This window comes from Lactuca saligna, chromosome 8 (genome assembly GCF_052625555.1).
Source record: "Lactuca saligna cultivar CGN05327 chromosome 8, ASM5262555v1, whole genome shotgun sequence".
NCBI classification, from domain to species: Eukaryota; Viridiplantae; Streptophyta; class Magnoliopsida; order Asterales; family Asteraceae; genus Lactuca; species Lactuca saligna.
The window spans coordinates 73,707,011-73,730,210 of record NC_136424.1 but is presented as its reverse complement, the minus strand read 5'-3'; the positions used below and the strand labels follow the sequence as shown (position 1 = coordinate 73,730,210).

General features: G+C 38.9%; 1 protein-coding gene across 1 annotated transcript; it reads right to left on the bottom strand.

Annotated features, from left to right (window-relative positions):
- Window positions 1-6,501: 6,501 nt before the first annotated feature.
- LOC145009762 (Alba DNA/RNA-binding protein) lies at window positions 6,502-9,439 on the bottom strand. Its single transcript, XM_078968395.1, has 8 exons — window positions 9,190-9,439; window positions 8,283-8,363; window positions 8,106-8,194; window positions 7,946-8,020; window positions 7,765-7,874; window positions 7,354-7,674; window positions 7,217-7,279; window positions 6,502-6,893 (listed from the first exon to the last, which is right to left on the bottom strand). The coding sequence occupies exons 1-8, from the start codon at window positions 9,310-9,312 to the stop codon at window positions 6,781-6,783; spliced, it is 975 nt and encodes a 324-aa protein (XP_078824521.1). The 5' UTR covers window positions 9,313-9,439; the 3' UTR covers window positions 6,502-6,780.
- Between the last annotated feature and the right edge of the window lie 13,761 nt (window positions 9,440-23,200).

Genomic DNA, 23,200 nt, shown 5'->3' with positions numbered 1-23,200 from the left:
TGCTAAATTCAATTAAGTTTGTATGACCATCTTTCTTAGTTGAATTTGAATCTTATAATATTGTTACTAGCAAAATTGTAGGACTAGAGTTTTGAACAAAACCTAGGGTTAAGCGGGAAAGTGGGTAAAGTTGAATTTGAATTCTATTTCTAGCCTTTAAGGCTCTTGTCGTGGAACTTTTCCAAACTCTAAATTCTCAATACCAAGAAGTTTGAAAATAATAATAGTTGTCACAGAGTTATCAGAAGGATACAAATACAAAGGATCATCAAAATCCACAGTATCAATTTTAGAAGAACCCTCTCCCAGTGTTCCAGTCATGATTAACAAGAATCATGCACACAGGAAGAATCAGGAAGCTAAAAGCCTAGTCACGGAGATTTATAAATGCTTTCTATAACGCAAACCAGATTCATAGCCAATATGATGGCCAAAGCAAGCTGAGTTATAGACGTAAACAACCGAAACTAGTAGATAACTGATAAATTGGAGCACCAGAAGAAAGTTAAGTGTGCAAAACTTTCATTGATCCAAAATAAACGCTCAGCAAGCAACTAAGTAGATATGATAGATAGTTTTACAACAAATCTACCACTGATGAAGATCAAGTATTTAAATGTCGGAACCAATTCAGTTAATAACACCTCATTTTCACTTCTTCCTGATTCTACCGCTGATGAAGAACAAGTATTTAAATGATAACGTTGACCATTAGGTTTAACAAATGTTATCCCTAAACATTTACTATTATCACCACTTTTACTCTCAAAAGAACGTGACAAGCATACTATTGTAGTTGGCAACCACCACCACACGATGAATCTAAAACCAAATTACAGAAGAACACAAGCAGATCCATAACAATCTGAAAACAAATGAGAATGATCTACAAAAAATGCTAGATTTAAAAACATCACAACCCATAGGAAACCCGAGGAATGTAAACAACAAGACCTGAAACCTTAACAGATCGAGACAACACTCAGGGTAAAGAACAAACTGCCAACAAGGCTCTGATACCACCTAAACAAATCAAAAACTAACAAAGATTAAGAATATCACAACATTAACAACCCTTATTAATCAAGAACCAGTTGGTTTTGTAACGCCCGTAGATCCGGGCTAGTCAATTTAGAGATAATATGGGTTAAAAATGACTTTTCGACAAAAGATTATTTAGAATAAATAATCTTAACCAAGCTGTAGAATATGTCTCAAGGGTTCCATACATATAAAGAGCGTCGAAATCTAAGTTATAACGAAGAAGTTATGACCCGTCGAAGTTTCACGACGGAACCGGCACGACACCGGGAATACATAAATAGTGAATTTATGATAGAGCTAAGTTTAGCCTTAGTAATCTAAATGAAAGTCGTAGAATATGTTAACCTGAGAACGTCCATAAAAAGAACGCCCAAATCTGACTTCTTATGAGAAACTTATGATTTTTTGAAGTTTCGACTTAACGGTGTACAACCCGAAGTTCGAGTATTATATCGAGCGGTTTTTAGCCAACACAACCTAAACGAGAATCGGAGATCTCATTATTAGTAGCATAACAATAAAAAGACAGACGAAAATGGACATCGGATGAAGAAGTTATGAGATTTTAACAGACCAATCCTGTCCCGGGCTGTTAAAAATATAACTTTAAAAATAAAGTCAAAATTAGCCGACGGAGTCTAAACGAAAGTTGTAGAGTACGTCTCCACCTATGCGTGGATATAATGAGTTCTTTCGACATTAGTTTAGTACAAATATCATTAAATCCATTTAAAATAGTATTATAGGGGGGGGGGGGTGTTTAGTTGTTTATATAACTAAAAGGTCATTAAGTAATTATGGAGGGTAGTTTTTGAAAATTCAATTAGTATAAATAAGAGCCTTGGGCTCTCATATTTCTTGCACCATTCTCTTGATTCAAGAGTCTTTCTCTCCTTATCCCCCGAACATTTCTGTCCCTCGTGATTCTACTTCTCTTTCTGTAGTTTTTAGTATAGTAAGGTGAGCGCTGAAGCGTTGCACGAATCTTTTTTAGAAAGATTCAGCGACGAAGTTCTACCCCTATAGAGCCTGACTCCTAGCTAAAATCCCCTTGTAAGTAAGTTATGCTTACCCTATTTTGATATATCTTATATTTAAAATTAATATTGTTATTATGAACTTATAATAAATATTTGAGCTATTATTATGACTTATATAAGTGTCGTTATAATATCTTTTTAACTACTCGCGGTACGGGAAATCTGGTTTAAAGGGCCGCATAGGGTTGTTGGATTTCAGAAGTGATATACGCCAAAATGGTCCTGCCCTCTGGTGTTTTATGTTTGGTCCCTGTCTGTACATAGTGGTTGGAAAGTATTGCTTAAACGCTTATATAATAATAATAAGACTAATAATTAGTCACGATAAATATTAGACTAAAATCTAGTGTTAATAATACTAGGTTTCGTCGAAGGAAATTATTTTAAGGTAAACGAAGCGTTGTCCGAGTACTGAGTCACCACCTTCTTAGGTGAGTGCATAGTTACTTTCATCTTACACATAGATATGAAGTATTTTATATAAATTACATGCTATGTGTGCATATTATCTAAATACTTGCTATCTATGCTGCATGAATAATTTTATACATGTTATAAATGATTTAAACTGTATATGTATTTTATATCTACGATAATGTTGGGGTAAAACATGGGTAGATGTAATAGATGGAATATGAGTTTGATGATGAGTTGAGAGGTGTTATAGACCACGAGGTGAGGATGAGAGGTGGAAGATGTGAGAAGCCTTTTCCCAAACGATGGCCCCGTCATTCAGCAGAGTATGCATGGCAACCACGGACTATTCTCGACAGTCCAGTGGAACACTAGCAAACTCACAGCCTGTAAGTGTTGTGAATGATGTGTTCACCCGGTGTACTTTAAACCTTGGAGACCATGCATACTTGGTGCCTAAACCTTGGCGATCATGCAGACTTGATGCCTAAAGCCTGACGACTATGTAGACTTAGTGCCCGTTGTGTAAACCTTGGCGATCATGCAGACTTGATGCCTAACCCCTGGCGACTATGCAGACTTAGTGCCTGTTGTGTAAACCGTGGCAACGATGGACTTCGTGTCGATTCCTTAGGATGATCCTTAGGAATAAATGAACAAGGAATAGCTGATTCTTAGGGTAGATCCTTAAGAATATAAAAGATAATGGGGATGGGTAATTGGGTTGATTGCTTAATTGTTTAAACATAATAATTATATTATTGTGGGTTGAAAACCCTATGTACTCACCAGATTTCCCAACCTGACCCACTCAGTTTATTTATATCATAGTTGTTGTTATGAAGTCACATTACATTGAGAGATGAAGGAGATATAAATCACTAGTGATAATGAACGTAAGTTCTGTTTATGCTTATGTTTCTGTATTGACGATGACATCCCAAATGTTTTAAAATGAATAAAAATATTTTTCTTCGGAAATGCTTTGATAACGTATTTATCATGTTTTACTGGGAACAAATTCCGCAATATTTTTATTAAAAGAGATACTCTGATTTTCATAAACCATAAACAAAATCGGTCTTTCTGGCCGTGAAAATGGGGATGTCACAGTTTTCACAACTTACATAAAAAAAACATCACTACAAATAGCTTAATCACTCAAATACACTACAACTCTCACGTAAACTATGCACACCTAATCTAGAGAAAACCCGAATCGTATAGCAGAGAGAACGAAGACTAAAACACACAGAAGAAGTGAACAATCGATTCAAATTATATCAAATTACACATAGAGAAAAGTTTATATACTCTGGGCATGAATTGGGGCAAATAAATATCAGATCCACAAAGAAACCAAACCAAAAATATACGCCCCTCCTTGTAACTTTCTATAAAGCAAGTTGCAGTCCACAAATTAATACAACATAACAAGATCAGTCCTCCATGCAAATATCTAAATAGAACTACCAATAATTTACATTGCAACCCTTAAACATAAGCAAATAACAAAAAACAAAACTAAAACAGAAAAGGATATAATAAAAGGATATTAAAGTCAAATGATAAGTTTGAACATTCAACTCTCTTAACAATTATATTATAACTTACAAGGCCAAATCATTGAGTAGGAGGATGAAATAAAAGAATTAAGTATAAAGCAATTTAATTTTCCATAATAATATTAAAGAGCTATTTAACACATACAAATGAAATGTAGCATTGGAAATAATGATTGTGTTTGTGTAATAAATAAAACAAAAGGGGGGTTTGTATTGAATGAAAACTGAAAATTAAGAAGTATTTAATCTATAAAATGAAATTTTATATTAATAAAACAGATAGGTTATTCATTTGGATGGACTGGTTCGATTCAATCAAACTATTAATAAAAAGCAATGAATTGTAGAACTTTGTAAATGAAATAATACGGTGATCCAAAATAATGAAATAAAAGATCTAGGATCGAAAAATAATTCAATTTGATTTCGATTTTCAAAACATGAATTTGAATAGTCCAAGTTAAATTAAAATCTGATTCGAACCAACCAAACTGCAATTCGGTTGAATCAATTTTCATTATTCAGTTTTCAAGTTTTGATGCATTCCAAAAAAAATATATATACTTTTAATATTTTAATACTAGTAACCTTGATTTTTTTTTTCAAGTTTAAATCTACAAAGATTCATGTTATTTCATCTTAGTGAACTCGAGTAAATAAACAAAGCAAAGAAAATGAATTACTTGTGAACTAAGTTTTTATATTACTTGAGACGTTATTCAGGACATGCCTTTAATTTAAATTCAAATATATATATATATATATATATATATATATATATATATATATATATATATATATATATATATATATATATATATATATATATATATATATATATATATATATATATATATATATATATATATAAAAGATCGGATAAAGACTTTTTAAAGTGATGACATCTTAAAAAAATTTAAAAGAAATACAAATCATAAAATTAAGAATAATACTACATCGGAGAGAAAAAAAAAATTTGATCATTAAAATTGCAGCATATATATCATTTTTATGATCCATGATTCAATTTTAATGATACAAAAAAAAATTTGATTTTTTTTCTCCCGGATATAATACTATGCTCGATTTTATGATTTGCATTTTTTTAGATTTTTTTTTTCAATTTTTTAAGGTATCGTCACGAGTCCTCACCGAAAAAAGAGTATATATATACACACACTATAAATAAATAATTGTTATCGAGTTTGTGTGGACTATTCGTTTATCATTTTAGCAATTAAAACCAATCCAAAATCTAAAATAATACAGATTTTAATAAAGATTGATCTAAAAATCCAATTATCCTAACCATATAGTCAAATTCAAATTGTCTAACTGCACAATCAGATTTTATCTAAGTAATAAATTATCCTAGGTTTAGCATCCTATGTATAGCCATATGATCATGGAAGGATGATTATGGTACAATAGTTACTCGTGCGTCATATTATATCGAATTGAGTTTTTTTGTATGACTTGACAACACTCATTAGAAATCATATATTCGATCAAATAAATACTACTCAAATTCTAATATACGTGTTAGATTCAAAAACATAAAGGTTGATTGAATGCAAATGGACAACAAGCTGCGCCGTTAGCCCTTTCTGGATGACAAAACCAATTCTTTTGAAAACAACATTTGTGGATTTAGGAGATATGACATTAAAATACATGATTCGTTGGATTCTATTGAGGAGTTCTACCGCCTCTGGTGATAGAAAACCAAAAGTATCGAATGCAAAAGGTACAAACATTTTATATACATGCATTATTGTGTTTTACCACTTTGCATGCAACGGCTTTCAAAACGACATGCCCAGCCGTGAAACTCCTGCTCCCCAAACCAACGAGAGGAGAGACCAAAATGCTTCCCTCTTATCCATCCAAAGACCAAAATGTCAGCCGGTCTAAGTGTGGACCTTCCATTCTGCGGGTCTATCAAAAAGATCACTAAGTTCACTGACGCTTCTTCCTTCACAAAAATACTAGCACGCTAACAAGCATCAAAGAGAACATCCCGAATCACAACATGTCTGTACTTGAAACCAGTGAGTTCTCTACAATGAACCGCGTGTTCCCAAAGGTATTCAAACATGCCTTACGGCAAACTAAGTATATCTCATCAATTGGGAATATGGAAATCATGAAGCGGTAACAAATGATAGTACTCCACAGAAGACATAGCATTATACACATGAATTTATCAATTTTATGATCAACCTACGTGTAAGTTTGGAAGGTTTGAGGTTATAAATCCTCATATGTATTGATCATTATTTCTTCAAAACTATGTACCATGCCTATTATTGTTGGTACAAAACTTTTGCAACCAATATTATAAGTTTTTTTTTGTAGTTTTGTGCAGATATAGTCCAATTATTATCAGATAGTGTACTTTTAAAATATACAAGCCAAACCAAAATCGAACAAAAAGATGAATAATGAAAGCAAACCTTTTTTATGGCGATATACAGTGAAAAAAGTAGCTCAGATCAGAATATACCCAAAGCAATCATCCTACCTAGTACTAGTAGAACAAAGAAGACTTGCTCCTTTTGCTATATATAACAATTACCAAAACACCATAGATAATAACAAACCTCGCCCAATAACCAAATAAGAAAAGAAGAAAAAAAAAACATCATTAGATTTTTTTTAGATAATAAAATCACTAATTACTGCTTAAATAGAGCAAACCAACCACCACTAGCCGCCTACTGTTGCTGTGGCTCACCACCTTCCCTAGACCGGCCGCCCATCCTCCCCCTTCCTCTTCCACCTCCACCTCCAACCCCCCTGCCACCACCTCCTCTCATGAACCCACCTCCTGTATTTCAATTTAACATCAAAGATCAAAAGGATTAAACAAAAAGAGTAAATTACATTTTGGTCCCTGAATATAGCTGATTTTTGTAACTTTGGTCCCAAAAAGTTCTCTTGCAAACTTTACCTTTATCATTTGAGGTTTTTGTAGCCTTTTTGGTCTTTGAGTAATTGTATAGCTGATTTTTGTTGAAAATAATCATTTTGTTTTAAATAGTGACAAAAAACTCAAATAAGAACCAGAAATGCAAGAGAACTTTTTGGGACTAAAATTTCAAAAATCAGGACCAAAAATGTAATTTGCATAAAAAATAAAAAATCACTCACCACGGTAGCCTGCATTCCCACCACGGGCCCCACCTCGACCACGGTTTACATAACCATTGTTATCTATGAAAAACAATAATCAAAACTAAATTAAAATTCAATCCTATAAATAAAGTTCATGTAAAATCCAAAATTACCTTGATAGCTGTTTCCATAGTCACCACCACCACCACTTTGATAGTTGTTTCCGTAATCACCACCACCACCACCACTTTGATAGTTTCCATACCCCCTGCCGCCTCGATAGTTCCCATACCCCCTGCCACCACCACCCTGGTAGTTACCATAACCACCACCACCACCACCACCACCCTGACCCTGGTAGTTCCTATACCCATCCCCCCCTTGATACCCATACCCATACCCACCACCCCTGTTCCACCCACGACCCCTCCCTCCTCTTCCCCCACCTTGACCACGACCCCCCCTGTTTCCATGGTAGTTTCCACCATATGGCTCTACAAATAAAAAAGAACATTTTTTTTTATCAAAATAATAATAATAATAATAATGCTTTTTTACATGACAATATAATCATGATAACACACCTTCATTGATCACATTGTAAGCTTGCTGTGTGTTTCTTGGTTGTTGTTGTTGTCTCTGATAATTGTTATACTGTGGCCTTGGCCTCTCAACATAGAGTGGAGCTTGGTACCTGACTTTATGTCAATTTTTATTTATTTATTTTTTGAAAAAGAAGAGGTAATTATCACAAGCAGAACTCACCCTGGTGAATTCTTGTTTAGCTCCTTGGTTGACAAAGTAATTGATATCATTGACACCTGGCGAGTCATCTCCACACTGCATTTACCAAAAACCATATCTCATCTTTCTTAACAAATTGTTATAAATCTTGAAATGTGGAATAAAATGTTTTGAAACTTACGGGAAAAGACCCTCTTCGATAGGTTCCCAAACATCAGTTATGCTTATTGAGCTGATTTGAGTATCTTGATGCAATCGAGGAATGTTTCTCTGTTTGAAAACTTCATGTTATTTTACTACTACTTTGCATCAAAAAGAAAAAGGATAAAGTTACAGACAAGTGATTTAAGTAGTAAACCTTGATATATTCTGCAATGGTTACTGTCTTGCTAATTGCCTGTCCCATTGCTTTCAGCACAATTTCTTTCCCACGTCTCTCCTGTTAAAAAAAAAAAAAAAAAAAAAAAAAAAAACAATAATTCTTTTCAAAAAGATCAAAATGATTTGTTTGATACATACAACAACAAGATGAAACCTAGAGGAACACACAATCAAATCAGGAAAGAAAACATGAATGGCTGTTGCAGGGTACATAACACTACAGACAAAAAAAGAAGTTGGTCATATAAATAAAAGTATAAATGATTGCAGCATTAATGAGAATGTGGAGATGGATATATGGCTAAAGACTGAGATATAGGGTTACATATATAATAATCACATGAGAGAAGGATCTGTTAAGAAGAATTTGAGGTACCATGGAGATTGTATAGAAGATGATCAAGTTTAAATCGGTGATCAGAAAACAAAAGCGCATAAATAAATATGACATGATAAACAGTTCTGTAATTCTAACATTACACTCTAACTAAGCAAAACATACAAGGACAAACGGACAATGCACAAATCCATGGAGAAAATCAAACAATCATGTATTCATATGTTAATAGTTAATACTAGCCATCTATCAGCAGATCAAAGCGCCTAGAAAACCACATTGAAATAAAATGTTTGTTGCTGCACTAGAACGATGCAAAATTAATGCGAAAAAACACAAAATAAACAGCAATCGTCGTCGTATTCTATGATCAGACTCTAATCAAACACAAAATGCATGAAGAAGCAAAAAATGCCCTCATGAACCAAAAGATCAGACACGGATTTCACATTGGCATAAACTGAGCAACAGAACTTACGAAAAGGTAACGAGAAGCACAAAGTAATACACATTTATTAAATAGACATCGGAATGATAATGGTAATACCTGAAGAAGAGTAGTAGCATAGCTGACGTAGTTACGAACCAAGCCCTGAGAAGTGATTCTGATCTCATTCTCGTTGATAGGTATATCCGGTTTCTTCTGTTCCACCTTCGTGTACCTGTCCATGGCGCCCAAAACCCTAGAGATAGAAAATAGCCCTAAAACCCTTTTTTCTGATGAGTGAGAGAGATGAAGAAGGAGAAGCAGCCGGAGAGGCTAAAACCCATTAGAAGGAATTTCTTAATCTTAACAACCATATCCGGGTCGGTCAGCTTTTAATGCCCCATTCTACGGGGCTGACCCGATTTTTACTTCAATGGTAAAACCCACGCGCAAAACCATGCGACTGAAGGACACGTATCGTTTTTATTAGCTACCACGCCGGACCCAATCAAATTTCGGTACCACAAACACGCGACAGTGATATTGTACCATGCAATATGGCGGTATAAAAATAAAAGTACAACTGACATGTATCATTATACGTTATGATTTGAGTAACTTACAGTTTTGGTCCCTTAGGTATGCATATTTATGTAGGTTTGATCATATTTTTAAAAATTGATGCTAAATATCCTTATGATCCTCAAATCCATCAAATATGGTCCGTATCCCGTTTACCGTCGATGGTCATCCGTTAAGTACATATAAAATGACTAATTTTTCTAATACCACATTTACTTATGTTTATATTTACAAAAAATTGTACATTTAGCCAAATATATTAATTATTTTGTGGAAAATAGTAAAAAAAAAAACCTAAATTGCATTTTTAGCCACTAAAATCGCAGATGAGTATAATCCATCTGCAATTTAACCATGCCATCTGCGAACGTACAAGTGGCTAAAACACATACGTGCTTTAGCCGTTTGTACGTTCGTAGTGTTTTTTTTGCCGATATATATATATATATATATATATATATATATATATATATATATATATATATATATATATATATTTCAGCCTAAAATCGCAGATGAATTATGTCCATCTACGATTTTCTCTCTTTTTGAACTGCAATTTTGTGATTTTTTTTAAAATTTTGACTATGAAATTGATAGGTTTGACTACACAACAACCTTATTATATATAAAAAATTTCAATAAATTATCATTTTTGTTGTTATTTTTTTGGAAAATTTGTTTAAAACATCTCTAAGGAAATCGTCCATGATAACTCTAAGGAAATCGCACAGAGAGAGAGAGAGAGAGAGAGAGAGAGAGAGAGAGAGAGAGAGAGAGAGAGAGAGAGAGAGAGAGAGAGAGAGAGAGAGAGAGAGAGAGAGAGAGAGAATGAAGAAAAAAACGTTTTTATACTAGATCCTACGAAATCACGGATGGACTTCACATAATCACAGATGGACTTTTCCATCTGCGAACGTCCAAGTATCTGAAAAACATCTGTGTTTTAGGCACTTGTACGTTCACAGATGGAATGGCAAAATCACAGATGAGTTTAATCCATCTGCGATTTTAAGGGTTATTTTTGTAATTTGAGTTTTTTTTTTCCACAAAGTAATTAATGTATTTGGTTAAATTTGTAATTTTCTCTTATATTTATTATTATTATTATTATTATTATTATTATTAAATAGGTCCTACCTACCCTAAAACCCTACCCCCACCTTGAATTTGTTGGTGACACTCTTTCTCCAACACCAATTTTCATCTCCTACACACTACTAATGTCATCTCCATAGTCCAAAAAAAAAAAACACCTCACATTTTTTTTTCTCCGACGAGTTGTCACCACCACAATCCATAAAATAATCAACCATTTTCATCTCCGGCAAGCTACCACAACTACAACCCATAAAATAATCAACCCTCCCCCCCCCCCCCCACCCTCTTCATCTCTGGTTATCTACCTCCAACAACCAAAAAAACAAAACAAACAGCAAAATAGTGTGTAGGAGAGAGAGAGAGAGAGAGAGAGAGAAAAGAAAGGGGGAGAGAGAAAGAGAAATTGGTAATGTCAGAATAAGGACAGAAGAAGGAGGGTATAAGAAAGAGATGTCCAATTTGAAGGGGTGGGTTGAAAGTTGATGGTGAAAGAGGTAGTTGGCTTTAATGTAGGAGAGAGAGAGAGAGAGAGAGAGAGAGAGAGAGAGAGAGAGAGAGAGAGAAAGAGTGAGAGAGAGGGGGGGGGGAAGAGACAGTGTATGTGGTGTTGGAGTTGTCGGCATAAAGTTATCGATGTTGAAGACTTAGATACTATGGTCGTGAGAGACAAATACATTCAATGGATTATTAGGGGTTTGTAAGGCTTTATGGCTTTATTTCAAGATTTCATTGGTGTTGTATATGGAGCTCAGAGGAATCAAAATAACAAAAAAAAAAAAAACAATTTTTTTTGTCATTTTACATGCTTTTAAAGGATGGTTATGGAAGGTAACTAGGTTAGGGTTAGGGACTAACCTAATAGATTTTGAAACCATCATGAAGATCATTGTATCAATTTTTCAAAAATAAGACCAAACATGCAGAAAAATGCATATCTTATGTACCAAAACTGTGATTTACTCTAGTAATAGTTTACGGGAAAATCATACAAAAACCCTATGTATTATATGTTAGTGCTTAAAAAAAAACTCATATATATATATATATATATATATATATATATATATATATATATATATATATATATATATATATATATATTAACTATTATTATTTTCGAAACCGTCTAAATGCATCTAAATAATTCGGTAACCCTAAGTTACCTGTTCTTATTAGTCAATGTGGATTAACCTTCATTAGACAGTTCTTTAAACTTTAATAAATCTAATAATGTAAAAAAGTGTTTTTCACATGAAAGAAGGAAAGCGTTGTGAAATTAAGCAGTAAAATCAGTGTTAATACGGCTTCGTTAACTTACAATCGACTTAAATCCAGGTTCGTTGTCTTGCTTAATATAGTTAGCATGTATGATTTTTGTTATTTTGTTGTTTGCATGGATTCTCTAATTAAGTTTTAACAAACAGTTATGGATTCAACTTCAAATACTGAATACGAAGTTAATATGGAGAGTTTGAATGGAACAAGTGATGAGTATGATATTTCTGGGTTGTCTTTAGATGTCGATGACGATGAATATGTAGCTTATTCAGTTAACAAGACAATATAAGATCCTTTTTTTAATGACTTTGTATATAGAGATATGGAATTGCTTGAAATGTCATCTTGATGATGAATGGACCCTTCCCATGAAGAATTTGAGGGAGGAGAGGAAAAAGATCAGGATACTGAAAATGGTAATAACGAAATTTATACATACATATTCTATGCTTGTATCAAATGTAATACTTTCATAACTTTTGCAACTAATTTAGAAGAGCAATTTCATGTGGTTGATAGCGGGATAACAATTGATGTGCCTATTATCCATACAATGCTCAAACCAATAACTCCATATGAGAGAATTATTAAGACCAAGCTCTGAAACCCGATTTTTGATAAGGATGGAGGTGGATCTACATAGGACAAACCTGCTAAGTTAGAATAGTATAATTCAGGATCGCATCCACCTGAATGTCCTCTAGTGGCACCACTTCCATCCCATCGGTGATACACTTCCTTAACTGAGACACGTCGAAGGTATCATGTATCTGGCTCAACTCCGCGGGTAGCTCTAATCGATATGCTACCTGGCCCACCCTCGCGGTCACCCTGAATGGTCCAATGTGCTGGGGCCCCAGCTTGCCCCTCTTCCGGAATCGAATCACTCCTTTCCAAGGAGATACCTTCAGGAGTACGAAGTCTCCCACCTGAAACTCAAGCTCGGATCGTCGCCTATCCGCATAACTCTTCTGGCGGCTCTGAGCTGTCAACAACCTCTGTCTGACCTGCTGTATCTGCTCTGTCGTCTGAAACACTATCTTATTGCTGCCCATCACTCGTTGCCCTACCTCTCCCCATCAGATGGGAGTCCAACACCTCCTCCCATACAACAACTCGAAGGGAGGCATACCAATGCTCGAATGGTGGCTGTTGTTTTCGGAAAACTCAGCCAACGAAAAGTACGTGTCCTAACTTCCTTCGAAGTCCAACACACATGCTCAAAGCATGTCCTTGAGCATCTGAATCGTCTGCTCACTCTGTCCGTCCGTCTGTGGGTGATAAACGGTACTGAAATGCAGCCTCATGCCCAGCTCCTCATGGAAACTCTTCCAGAACCTGGAAGTGAAACGTACATCTTGATCTGACACAATTGAGATCGGCACTCCATGCCACGATACCACCTCTCTCACATACAACTCTGCCAACCTCTTAGCGGAAGAGCTCTCACTAATAGCAAGAAAGTGAGCGCTCTTTGTCAGCCGGTCGACGATCACCCAAATTGCATCGACACCCCTCGTGGTCCTCGGCAAATTGGTGATACAATCCATAGAAATTTGTTCCCACTTCCATTGGGGAACCTCAAGTGGTTTCAATTTGCTATGCAGACGTTGGTGCTTGGCCTTAACCCTGCGATAGGTCAAGCACCTCTCAACAAACCACGCTACATCCCTCTTCATACAGGGCCACCAGTACTCTCTTTGCAGGTCCAGATACATCTTAGTGGGCCCGGGATGGATCGAGAACCTTAGTCTATGCACCTCCTCCATCAAGATGGTACGTGCCCCACCTCCAAATGACACCGAAATCCGACCCTGAAAGGTCAAAATGCCTCAGCTATCGGTAATGAACTCAGGTATCTGCCCGATCACCCGTTCTCTTTTGCGGTTCTCTAGTAACGCGAACTTTGCCTGGGCCTCCCGAATGGTGTCCAACACCAACGTCATGACCGTCAACCGCATATAATTATCTCGAATCGGGGCACTCTCTGCCCTACGACTCAAAGCATCAGCTACAACATTAGCTTTGCCCGGGTGATACAAGATCTCAAAATTGTAATCCTTTACCACATCCAACAATCTCCTCTGGCGTATATTCAGGTTGGGCTAATCCATCAAATACTTCAAACTCTTATGGTCCATGTATATAGTCCACCGAACCCCATACAAATAGTGACGCCAGATCTTGAGGGTGAACACCAATGCCCCCAGCTCCAGATCGTGGGTGGGATACCTCGTCTCATGAGGCTTCAGCTGCCTCGATGCGTATGCTATCACGTGTCATCTCTGCATCAGCACCGAACCCAACCCTAATATCGATGCGTCACAATATACCACAAAATTTTCCATCCCCTCCGGAAGGGCTACTCCGGGGCTTCGCATAATCTCTGGTGATGTGTCTCGAATGAGGCCTGCTGCTCAGGACCCCAACTAAAAGTCACGCCCTTCCAGGTCAACCTGGTGAGAGGAACAACAATTTTGGAGAAATACCTGATAAACCTTCAGTAATAGCCAACCAACCCTAGAAAACTCCTGATCTCGGTGTGGGACCTCGACACCTCCCATCTCATCACAACCTTAATCTTGGCCAGGTCGACCAATATCCTATTCTGGTTGACGAGATGCCCCAGGAACTGGACCTCTCGTAACCAGAAATCGCACTTGGAGAATGTGGCGTATAGTCTCTCAAATCTCAGAACTCCGAGGATCTCCCTCAAATGCTCTTCATGCTGCTCTCTGGATCTCGAATACACCAATATATCATCAATAAACATGATCACCGAGCGATCCAACATCGACCTGCACACCCTGTTCATGAGATCCATGAACATTTTCGGTGCATTGGTGAGCCCAAAAGGCATCACCACAAACTTGTAATGTCCATAACGAGTCCTAAACGTCGTCTTCTGGATATCCTCATCACGCACTCTCATCTGATGATATCCAGAGCTCAAATCAATCTTGGAGAACCAAGATGCTCCCTGCAACTGATCAAACAGATCATCGATCCTCGGTAGGGGGTCACGGTTCTTGGCCGTTAACTTGTTCAACTCCCAGTAATCAATGCACATCCGGTGTGAGCCATCATTTTTCTTGACAAAGAGGATCGGTGCTCCCCACGGCGAGCTACTCGGCCGAATAAACCCCTTCCCCAGTAGCTCCTGAAGTTGCGAGGATAACTCCTACATCTCTGGCGGCACAAGGCGATAGGGTGCCTTGACTATCGGTGTCGTACCCTACATTAGGTCAATCCGAAACTCCACTTTCTTCTCAGGAGGCACACCCGACAACCCCTCGGGAAAAACATCTACAAACTCACAAACTATCAGCACCTCTGACCCAGAACTCGGTTTATCACCACCAACCCACGTATCCATGATATACGCCAAGAAACCCATACAACCCTGCTGTAAACTCTGCCTTGCTCGAGCGACAGAGCAGAAGGCTGATCCGGTCCTAGTATCCTCTCCGTACACTGTGAGTACTCCCCCACTAGGTTCTCGTATAGTCACCAACTGACGCTCGCAATCTATAACAGCCCCGAACCGGCTCAACCAATCCATGCCCACGATAACACAAACATCTCCCATTGTAATCAGTACTAGATCTACCGGGAACTCAACACCGAAGATCTCGAGCACACATCCTCGAATTACATCAGTCGCACATACTGCTCGCTCGTCGGCTATAGAAACTCGTAGAGGTCGACTCAATGCCTCTCGTCGGATACTAATGTGCTGACTAAACGCTAATGATACGAAAGATCGAGTCGCACCCGAGTCAAATAACACCAAAGCAGGTACAAAATTCACAAGGAAAGTACCTACACATACCATAATATAATCACAATTTCTCAACTCGAAATAAATAGATGAAAGAATAATACCAGCCACGACGTTGGGCATTGCGCGGACCTCCTCCGCTGTCAACTGGAAGGCTCTCCCGCGAGCCTTCGTTGTCTCGGCCTTCGCTGGCCGAATCTCGGTAGCTCGTAAGGCAGTAGGGGCAAATCCCTGTGGTGCTCCCTGTTCCGTCCCTCGCAGATGTGGACACTCGGCCTTTCGATGGCCGGTCTGATTGCAGTGGAAGCACACTGCAAATCCATTGGGGGCAATCCTTAGCCATATGCCCCTCCTTGCCACACTTGTAGCAAGACCCTGCTCGACAAACCCCCTCATGGATCTTGTAGTACTTGCCACAAGTGCAGCCCTTCTGGTTCCCTGATCTTAAATTGGCGGGCTTTGCCCGCTTGGCTGCTGGCTGGGACCGTGCCGGTCGTTGATCCCTCCCTTGAGACTCCGCCTCCTCCCTAGCCTGCGTCTCGAGCTCAATCTCCCTCTTCCGAGCATTTGCCTGAAGCTCGGAAAATATCCGATATGTTGATTTCACCACAAACTCGCGAATGTATCTCCTCAGAATACTCAGGTATCGATTCATGCGTGCCTACTCAGTAGACACATGCTCAGGGCAAAACATCACCCTCTCGTAAAACATCATGGTGATCACAATAACAGACTCAGTTCCCTGCTTGAGGGACAAGAACTCATGGGCTAACTGTTCCTTTTCCATCGGGGGAACATACTCATCACGAAACATGGCAGTGAACCTCTCCCAGGTCACCGTGTTAAGCTCTGCATAAGTGAAGTGCACTGTCACGAACTTCCACCAGTTCTTCGCTCCCAAGCGAAGCTGGTTCAGCGCGAACCGTACCCTCAGATGCTCCAGACATGAACACGTGTAGAAGCACCCCTCAATGTCAGAAATCCCCCTCACCGCGGCTATTGGATCCTACATCCCATCAAACTCTGGTGGCTTTGTGTTGCTGAACTCTCGGTACAACAACGAGTCACCTCCCTGGGGCCTGGCAACAGCGACGGCTACGGTGGCCGCAGCAACAACAACATCAGTAAGAGCAGCGTACCACTCATCAAAAGTCTCGATCAACGTGGTCTTGATAGACCCAAACATCTCTGGTATCTCAGCTCGTATGGCCGCAACCACCTCCTCTTGAATCATCATGCGGATCTCCTCATCGCTAACATTGCTGCTCTTTGGTGTGTGGCGCGTTGTAACACCCAAAGTTGGAAAGCCAAGAAAAGAAAGAAAACCCCAATTTTAAGGGGAGACTCGGCGAGTCCAAGGAGGGACTCGGCGAGTCCGAGCGGGATCCGGGTCGAGGAGTAAGCGACCGACTCGGCGAGTCGGCCAAGGTGACTCGGCGAGTCTGGTCTGACCGAGGAAAACCCTAAAATCGGGACTTGGAGCCTATTTAAATGCCTCATTCTCTTTCATAAGGTTCCTTTAGTGCCTCTTTCACCCAGGACATCAAACGCTAGCCGTCACATCCATTGATTGAGCCATTTATTGACTTGGAACGTGCATTGAAGCTTGAAGAAGGAAGAAGGAGCTTGGAGGAGCAAGAAAGGACTATAGATCTGGGATTGTGAGTTCATTCTGAGCATTTTGAAGGTAATAAACTAGTTCTTGGACCCCTCTTTGCACCTAGATCTATGTGTTGTTGTTGGAGTTTTTAGCCATGATGTTATTCTTTCAAGTTAGAAGCCAGATTTGAAGTTGCTACTTTAGATCTAAGCATGTGATGGTCTTGAGAAGCACAAAGTATCAGCCCTTGAGTGGATCATGAAGCCTCTTTGCCTTAAACCCTAGTTCATGGTGTATTTTGCTTAGATCTCCTTCTCTACACGTAAAGTTTGCAACTTTACGTGAAGAATAGGCTTGGGAAAGGTAGATCTATAGTTTGGAGTCCATGCATGACTCAATAGTCCTCTGCATGTAGAGGGATTCGAATGGACTCAGCGAGTCCTTTGAGTGGACTCGACGAGTAGCATGAAGTAGTGGAGCAACTCGACGAGTGGGATGAACAGCTCGTCGAGTCAGATGAAGATTGCCTTGTACTCGGCGAGTCTGTTCTTGGACTCGGCGAGTCAAGTCGCGAAACCCCCAAACCCTTCGAGTCAAGGCTCAGATTATTGAGTTGAGTGGGGACTCGGAGTTGGTCAGGATAGAACTCGGAAATCAGTGAACTCGGCGAGTCAGTAGGCTGACTCGGCGAGTAGGGTCAACATGGAAGGTTGACTTTGGCCAGGACTTTGACTTTGGTCATAGTTGAGTTAGTTGACTTTTAGAGGACTGTCAGGCTAAGTGTCGCTTTGTTATTGGTAGCTCGGAGAGTTAGAGGAGCAGCGTTTCAGGCGGTGGTCGGTTAGCAGTCCGAGGGTTACCAACAGAATTCAGCAGTTCAGGTGAGTTTCCTTCCAGTAGGAACGGGTCTAAGGCCACAATGCCGACCCGTTCAGTTAGCAGTAATTTCCGGACTTCGATCTGAGGCAGTAGTTAGTATGTTTGATGCCTTCGTGGCTCAGACAGGATTTATGTGTTATGTGTTCCGGGCTACGGTTCGATGCAGTTTGCAGTATATGTGTTCATGCTAGTTGATATGTTATGCTATGTTATGTTCAGTTAGTTTCCGGACTTCGGTCCGATGCAGGGGGCAAGGCCCCAGTTAGTCCGGACTTCGGTCCGATGCAGGGGACAAGGTCCCAGTCAGTTTCCGGACTTCGGTCCGATGCAGGGGGCAAGACCCCAGTTAGTCCGGACTTCGGTCCGATGCAGGGGACAAGGTCCCAATCAGTTTCCGGACTTCGGTCTGATGCACGGGGTAAGGCCCCAGTTAGTTCGGACCTCGGTCCGATGCAGTGGGCAAGGCCCAGTATGTGCTTTATATGTTATTGTATGGTATGTGGTAGTTTGGGGGAGCTCACTAAGCTTCGTGCTTACAGTTTTAGTTTTTGGTTTTAGGTACTCAGTTTTCAAAAGAGGAGCTCGGAAAGATTGCAGTGCACACACCATAGTCAGTTAGCCTGGGATGTTTTACTCTGATAATAAGTTTGTATTTCGAATTAATGCTACGAAATTATGTTATGATTTATGATACGGTTTCTATGAATATGGTTTTAGTAATGTTTTAAAAAGAAAATTTTAGTCGTGATATTTGGGTCGTTACACGTGTACTCACCATGATGTCTCTGAAATACAACATAAAAATATCAGAGACTCGCTCGAATGTACACGCACTCGATAACTCAACCCTACTTGTTCCTTAGTACCCTAATACTTGGACTGCACACTAATCCGATGTCTTCAGTAGTACGGGCCCTATACTACCATCCGTACCGCATCAATATTCACCCCAAGTCCTCCTCCTAAGATCCCAAATCACAAGTACTCTAATCTTGCTATGCATAAGCTACTCTCCAGCAAACCTCTCGCAAGCTCCTCGCTGCTACCTACTCACTCTTAAGCATCTCCTAGTAGCAATAATCTCCTAGGCTAAGGCATCTCAAATCAGACCACTCTAGTCCTAATATGAATACCTAGCCTACTTTAGCATGCATAACACATTATATCATATTTCATAACACATAATGTAAGGGTATTTTGGGAAATCACCATTCGAGCGCTAGCTGATCGTACACACTGCTATGCTCTGCTCGTTTCAAAACCTTTTACTGTTTTTAGAAAAAAAATTGTTTGATTTATGAAAATTTTCTCAAATCCTCAGTTTGAGTTCAGATACGACCGAAGGTGCATCTGAATCCCTCAAACCAAGGCTCTGATACAACCTTGTAACGACGTGAATTTTCAAAACAAATTTTCATTTTTAAAACATACATTCATTCATAAGATAATATCAAACATAATGTATCCAATGTTATCATAACAAAACATATCTTATAATCTCAAAACATAAACTCCATGAGTGTGTACGGATCATGTCGGCGCCTTCCTGCGATCCTCACTATTACTTGAAACACATAACACATAACACGGTAAGCATAAATGCTTAGTGAGTTCCCCAAAATACCACATACAACGCATATTAGCCACTCGAGGCTATAACTCTGTATGACCCTCTGGTCAATGTGTCTCAGTGGGACCCTCCAATCCCATAACTCTGTGGACCTTCTGGTCCTAACTCTATGAACTCTGAATCATACATAGCACAAATCACATAGAAATCACATCATACAAAAGCATACAAGATACTCTGTTACATAACTCTAATTACCACTCTAGCTAAAGTATAGTGAGAAGACTCACCTTGGGTAACTCGGTAAATCTCGAAATCGGTAATACTGGTCTAGCCTCCGCCTAGTCACATGGAATAATTACTCTAATCAATACAACTCTCAAAGGCTAGACTAATCCCTCTCTAAGTTCTCTCAGAAGGGTAAAAGACCATTTTACCCCTCTTATGGCTCAAAGATCCAATCATTGACTAAACCCTAAAGGTCAACAAAAGTCAACCCTCCGGGTTACGCTGCACGTACCAAATCTGTACGTTGGGCGTACCCGACAATGTCACAGAAACGGGGAACGCGACCCCTTACACTGCGCGTACTGGGATTACGCCCCGCGTAAATCCCAGTTTCATACTCCTTTGATTTTTGGGTCTTAAACGGTTAATACATATACTCATACTTCAAATCTGACTTCCCTAAGGCCATTTAATACACAAAGTCGAAACCTTTATGCCTTTGCATAGCTGTAAAGGTCACTAATCACTCTAACACCTTTCCTCTTTCCTCATAAAGCCTAGATCTCATGCATGGCTTATTAGTCACGTCCAAGATTTGATTTTTATGGATCTAGAACACATATAACAATGAAAGGGGGCAGATCTAGGTCCATGGAGTCCCTTTGATCATAAAGTCTTCACCTTTGGGACTTAAACCCTAAAAATGGCCCATAAAACACAAATCCAAAATGAAGAGGAAAGTTTTGAGCTTTTTACCTCCAAGTGATGTCATTCCCTCTGAAAAGCCCAAATCCAAAGCTTGCACTCCAAGACTAGTTTCCACAAAGGTCCTCTTTTCCTCTTTACAACATGTTGAAGATAATAGAGTTGCGTCTTGGGCCCTTTTGTTTTACAACCGGATTGGGCTTGTCAATCCGTGTTCAGCTAGATTAGCCTTCTTTTTCTTAGAAAAGCTGTTAGGGTTTCATTATAAATATATGCATGCATGTATGCGTATAGTAACCGTCGTCACTCTCATTGAATATTGTAAACCCTAAAATCCTCTACAGTTGACGTTCTTTATCGAGCTCTTCTGAGGATTGTTTATTGAATCATTCGACACCTTTTGATTCATTAGCTTGTTCTTAATTGTTTACTTAGTCATTCATCTACCTGTTTCATAGATCTAATCGATCTTTAAGTTTGTTTTAATCTCATCAATTGGTATCAAAGCAGGAGGCTGTGTAATCCATACACTTCTTTTCTGTGAAAAAGCTTCGATTAGGGTTATTCCGCATTCATTGATATTTATTGAGTCGTCATCTCATAATTGACGTATCTCAATATTTATTATCTTTGCCCTAATTCGATATATTACAAGTCTGATCTTTGAACATGTTATTCGATCAATTATGGACGAGTCACAATCCAATCCCATCAATATTTCAAACAGCATTGGATCAACGACAAAGATTCCCATCCTCTACACCCATGATTATGAAGTCTGGGCGAATCACTTTGAAGATTATGTCATAGGATCTGAGGATAATGGATACCTCATCTGGGAAGCAATTATCTCTGGACCGTTTTCTCATTCATCAACTTCAAGGATTATTAAAACTCAAAAGGAGTATAATGATCTCCTGAAAGATGTTAAAGATGTAGCGCAAGATGAAAAAGTTAAATTTCAGTGCAATATCAAAGCGCTAAGATTGATTAGATTTGCTCTTCAATCCGATACCTTTAGGCTGGTAAGTTCATGCACAACTGCTAAAGAGATATGGGACAAGCTACGTGAATTGTACTCTACAGATGAAGATCTTGAACACTCCATTCAAACCTTACTCTTGTCTGAGTTTTGTGAGTTCAAGCAAGGAACAGAAGAAACAGTGACTCAAACGTTTGATCGCTTCAATCATCTTCTTAGCAAGATGATCAAACATGACATCGAAAGGAAGCTTATCGAACAGAAGGTTACTTTTTTAAATGGACTCAGGTCTGAGTGGAGAGCAATTGTGTCCACAGTTAAAGCACACGAGCAATTCAAATCCTACTCTTTGGCGAAACTGGTGGGCATCCTAAAATCTCAGGAAAAGATTGTGCTGCAGGAGAAGACCGTGGTTTCAAGTCTGGGTTCATTAGCACTCCTGTCGAAAAGCAAAGTTGTGATAGAGGACGAAGATCTCAACTTGGATGATTATGATCTCACATCTGAAGACTATGCTATGATGGTGTCAAATCCTAAGAGATTCATCAAGAAGAGATTCCCCACAAATAGGAACCGAAACTGGCAAGGAAGCTATAGCACCGAAAAAGTCAAAGATGAACCGAAAGCTGAAGAAGCAAAGAAGGAACATAAGGCCGAAGGAGATTCTGGAGTGAGCTGCTATTATTGTGGAGGAAAGAACCACTATGCAAAAGATTGCATCCTCAAAAAGATGGCAGAAAAGAACGAAGAAAATGATGAAGAAGCTGTGTTGATGAAAAAGCTTGATGAGTTAAGGAAGAAGAAATCTGCTGCTAACCCTTCCATGAATGCTTTAATTGTGTAGGGCTCGGTAGCTGATGATGAGTTCGGTGGCGTGGAGGTTCGGTCAACCGACTCTGAAGATGATGAAGTGAGGAAGCCTTCACATGGAAAGGCCTATGTAGCGAAAGAAGAGAGCAGTGGAGGAAGATGCTTGATGGTGTCCGATGTTTCTCAGATGAGAGGATACAACATTGATGGTGGGAATGAAGACAAAGAACAACAGAATCTATGCTTTACCACCAAACCTCTCAGCGAGCAGTTCAGCGAACTTGATGAACTGATCAAGAAGGTACAATCAGTTTTTGTCTCATTTAAAGTCCCACAATGCTCATATGAAAAGGAATTAAAAGTGTTAATTCAAGAATCTCTCATCTAGATAGTAGTTTAACTCAAACTCGGGTCACCAATTCTAACCTAACTGATCAATTAAGCAGGGTGTCTTCGAAGAGTGAGGAACGGCGGATGTGGATCGAACTGAAGGAGTCAGAGTTAATCAAAATAAAAGATGAAAACATCTATTTGCAAAGAGATCATTTAAAGCTTTTGAAACAGCGAAATGTTTTTTGTCTGATTGCCAAACGTCTTTATACTAATATTACTTAG

What these genes read in the sequence shown, in the direction of transcription:
- LOC145009762 (XM_078968395.1), bottom strand. Translation starts at nt 9,312, where the DNA reads ATGGACAGGTACACGAAGGTGGAACAGAAGAAACCGGATATACCTATC. An exon ending in ATGCTACTACTCTTCTTCAG is followed by an intron (nt 8,364 to 9,189) that starts GTATTACCATTA and finishes TTTTTTTAACAG; the next exon opens with GAGAGACGTGGGAAAGAAAT. An exon ending in TGGGAATGCAGGCTACCGTG is followed by an intron (nt 6,894 to 7,216) that starts GTGAGTGATTTT and finishes ATTGAAATACAG; the next exon opens with GAGGTGGGTTCATGAGAGGA.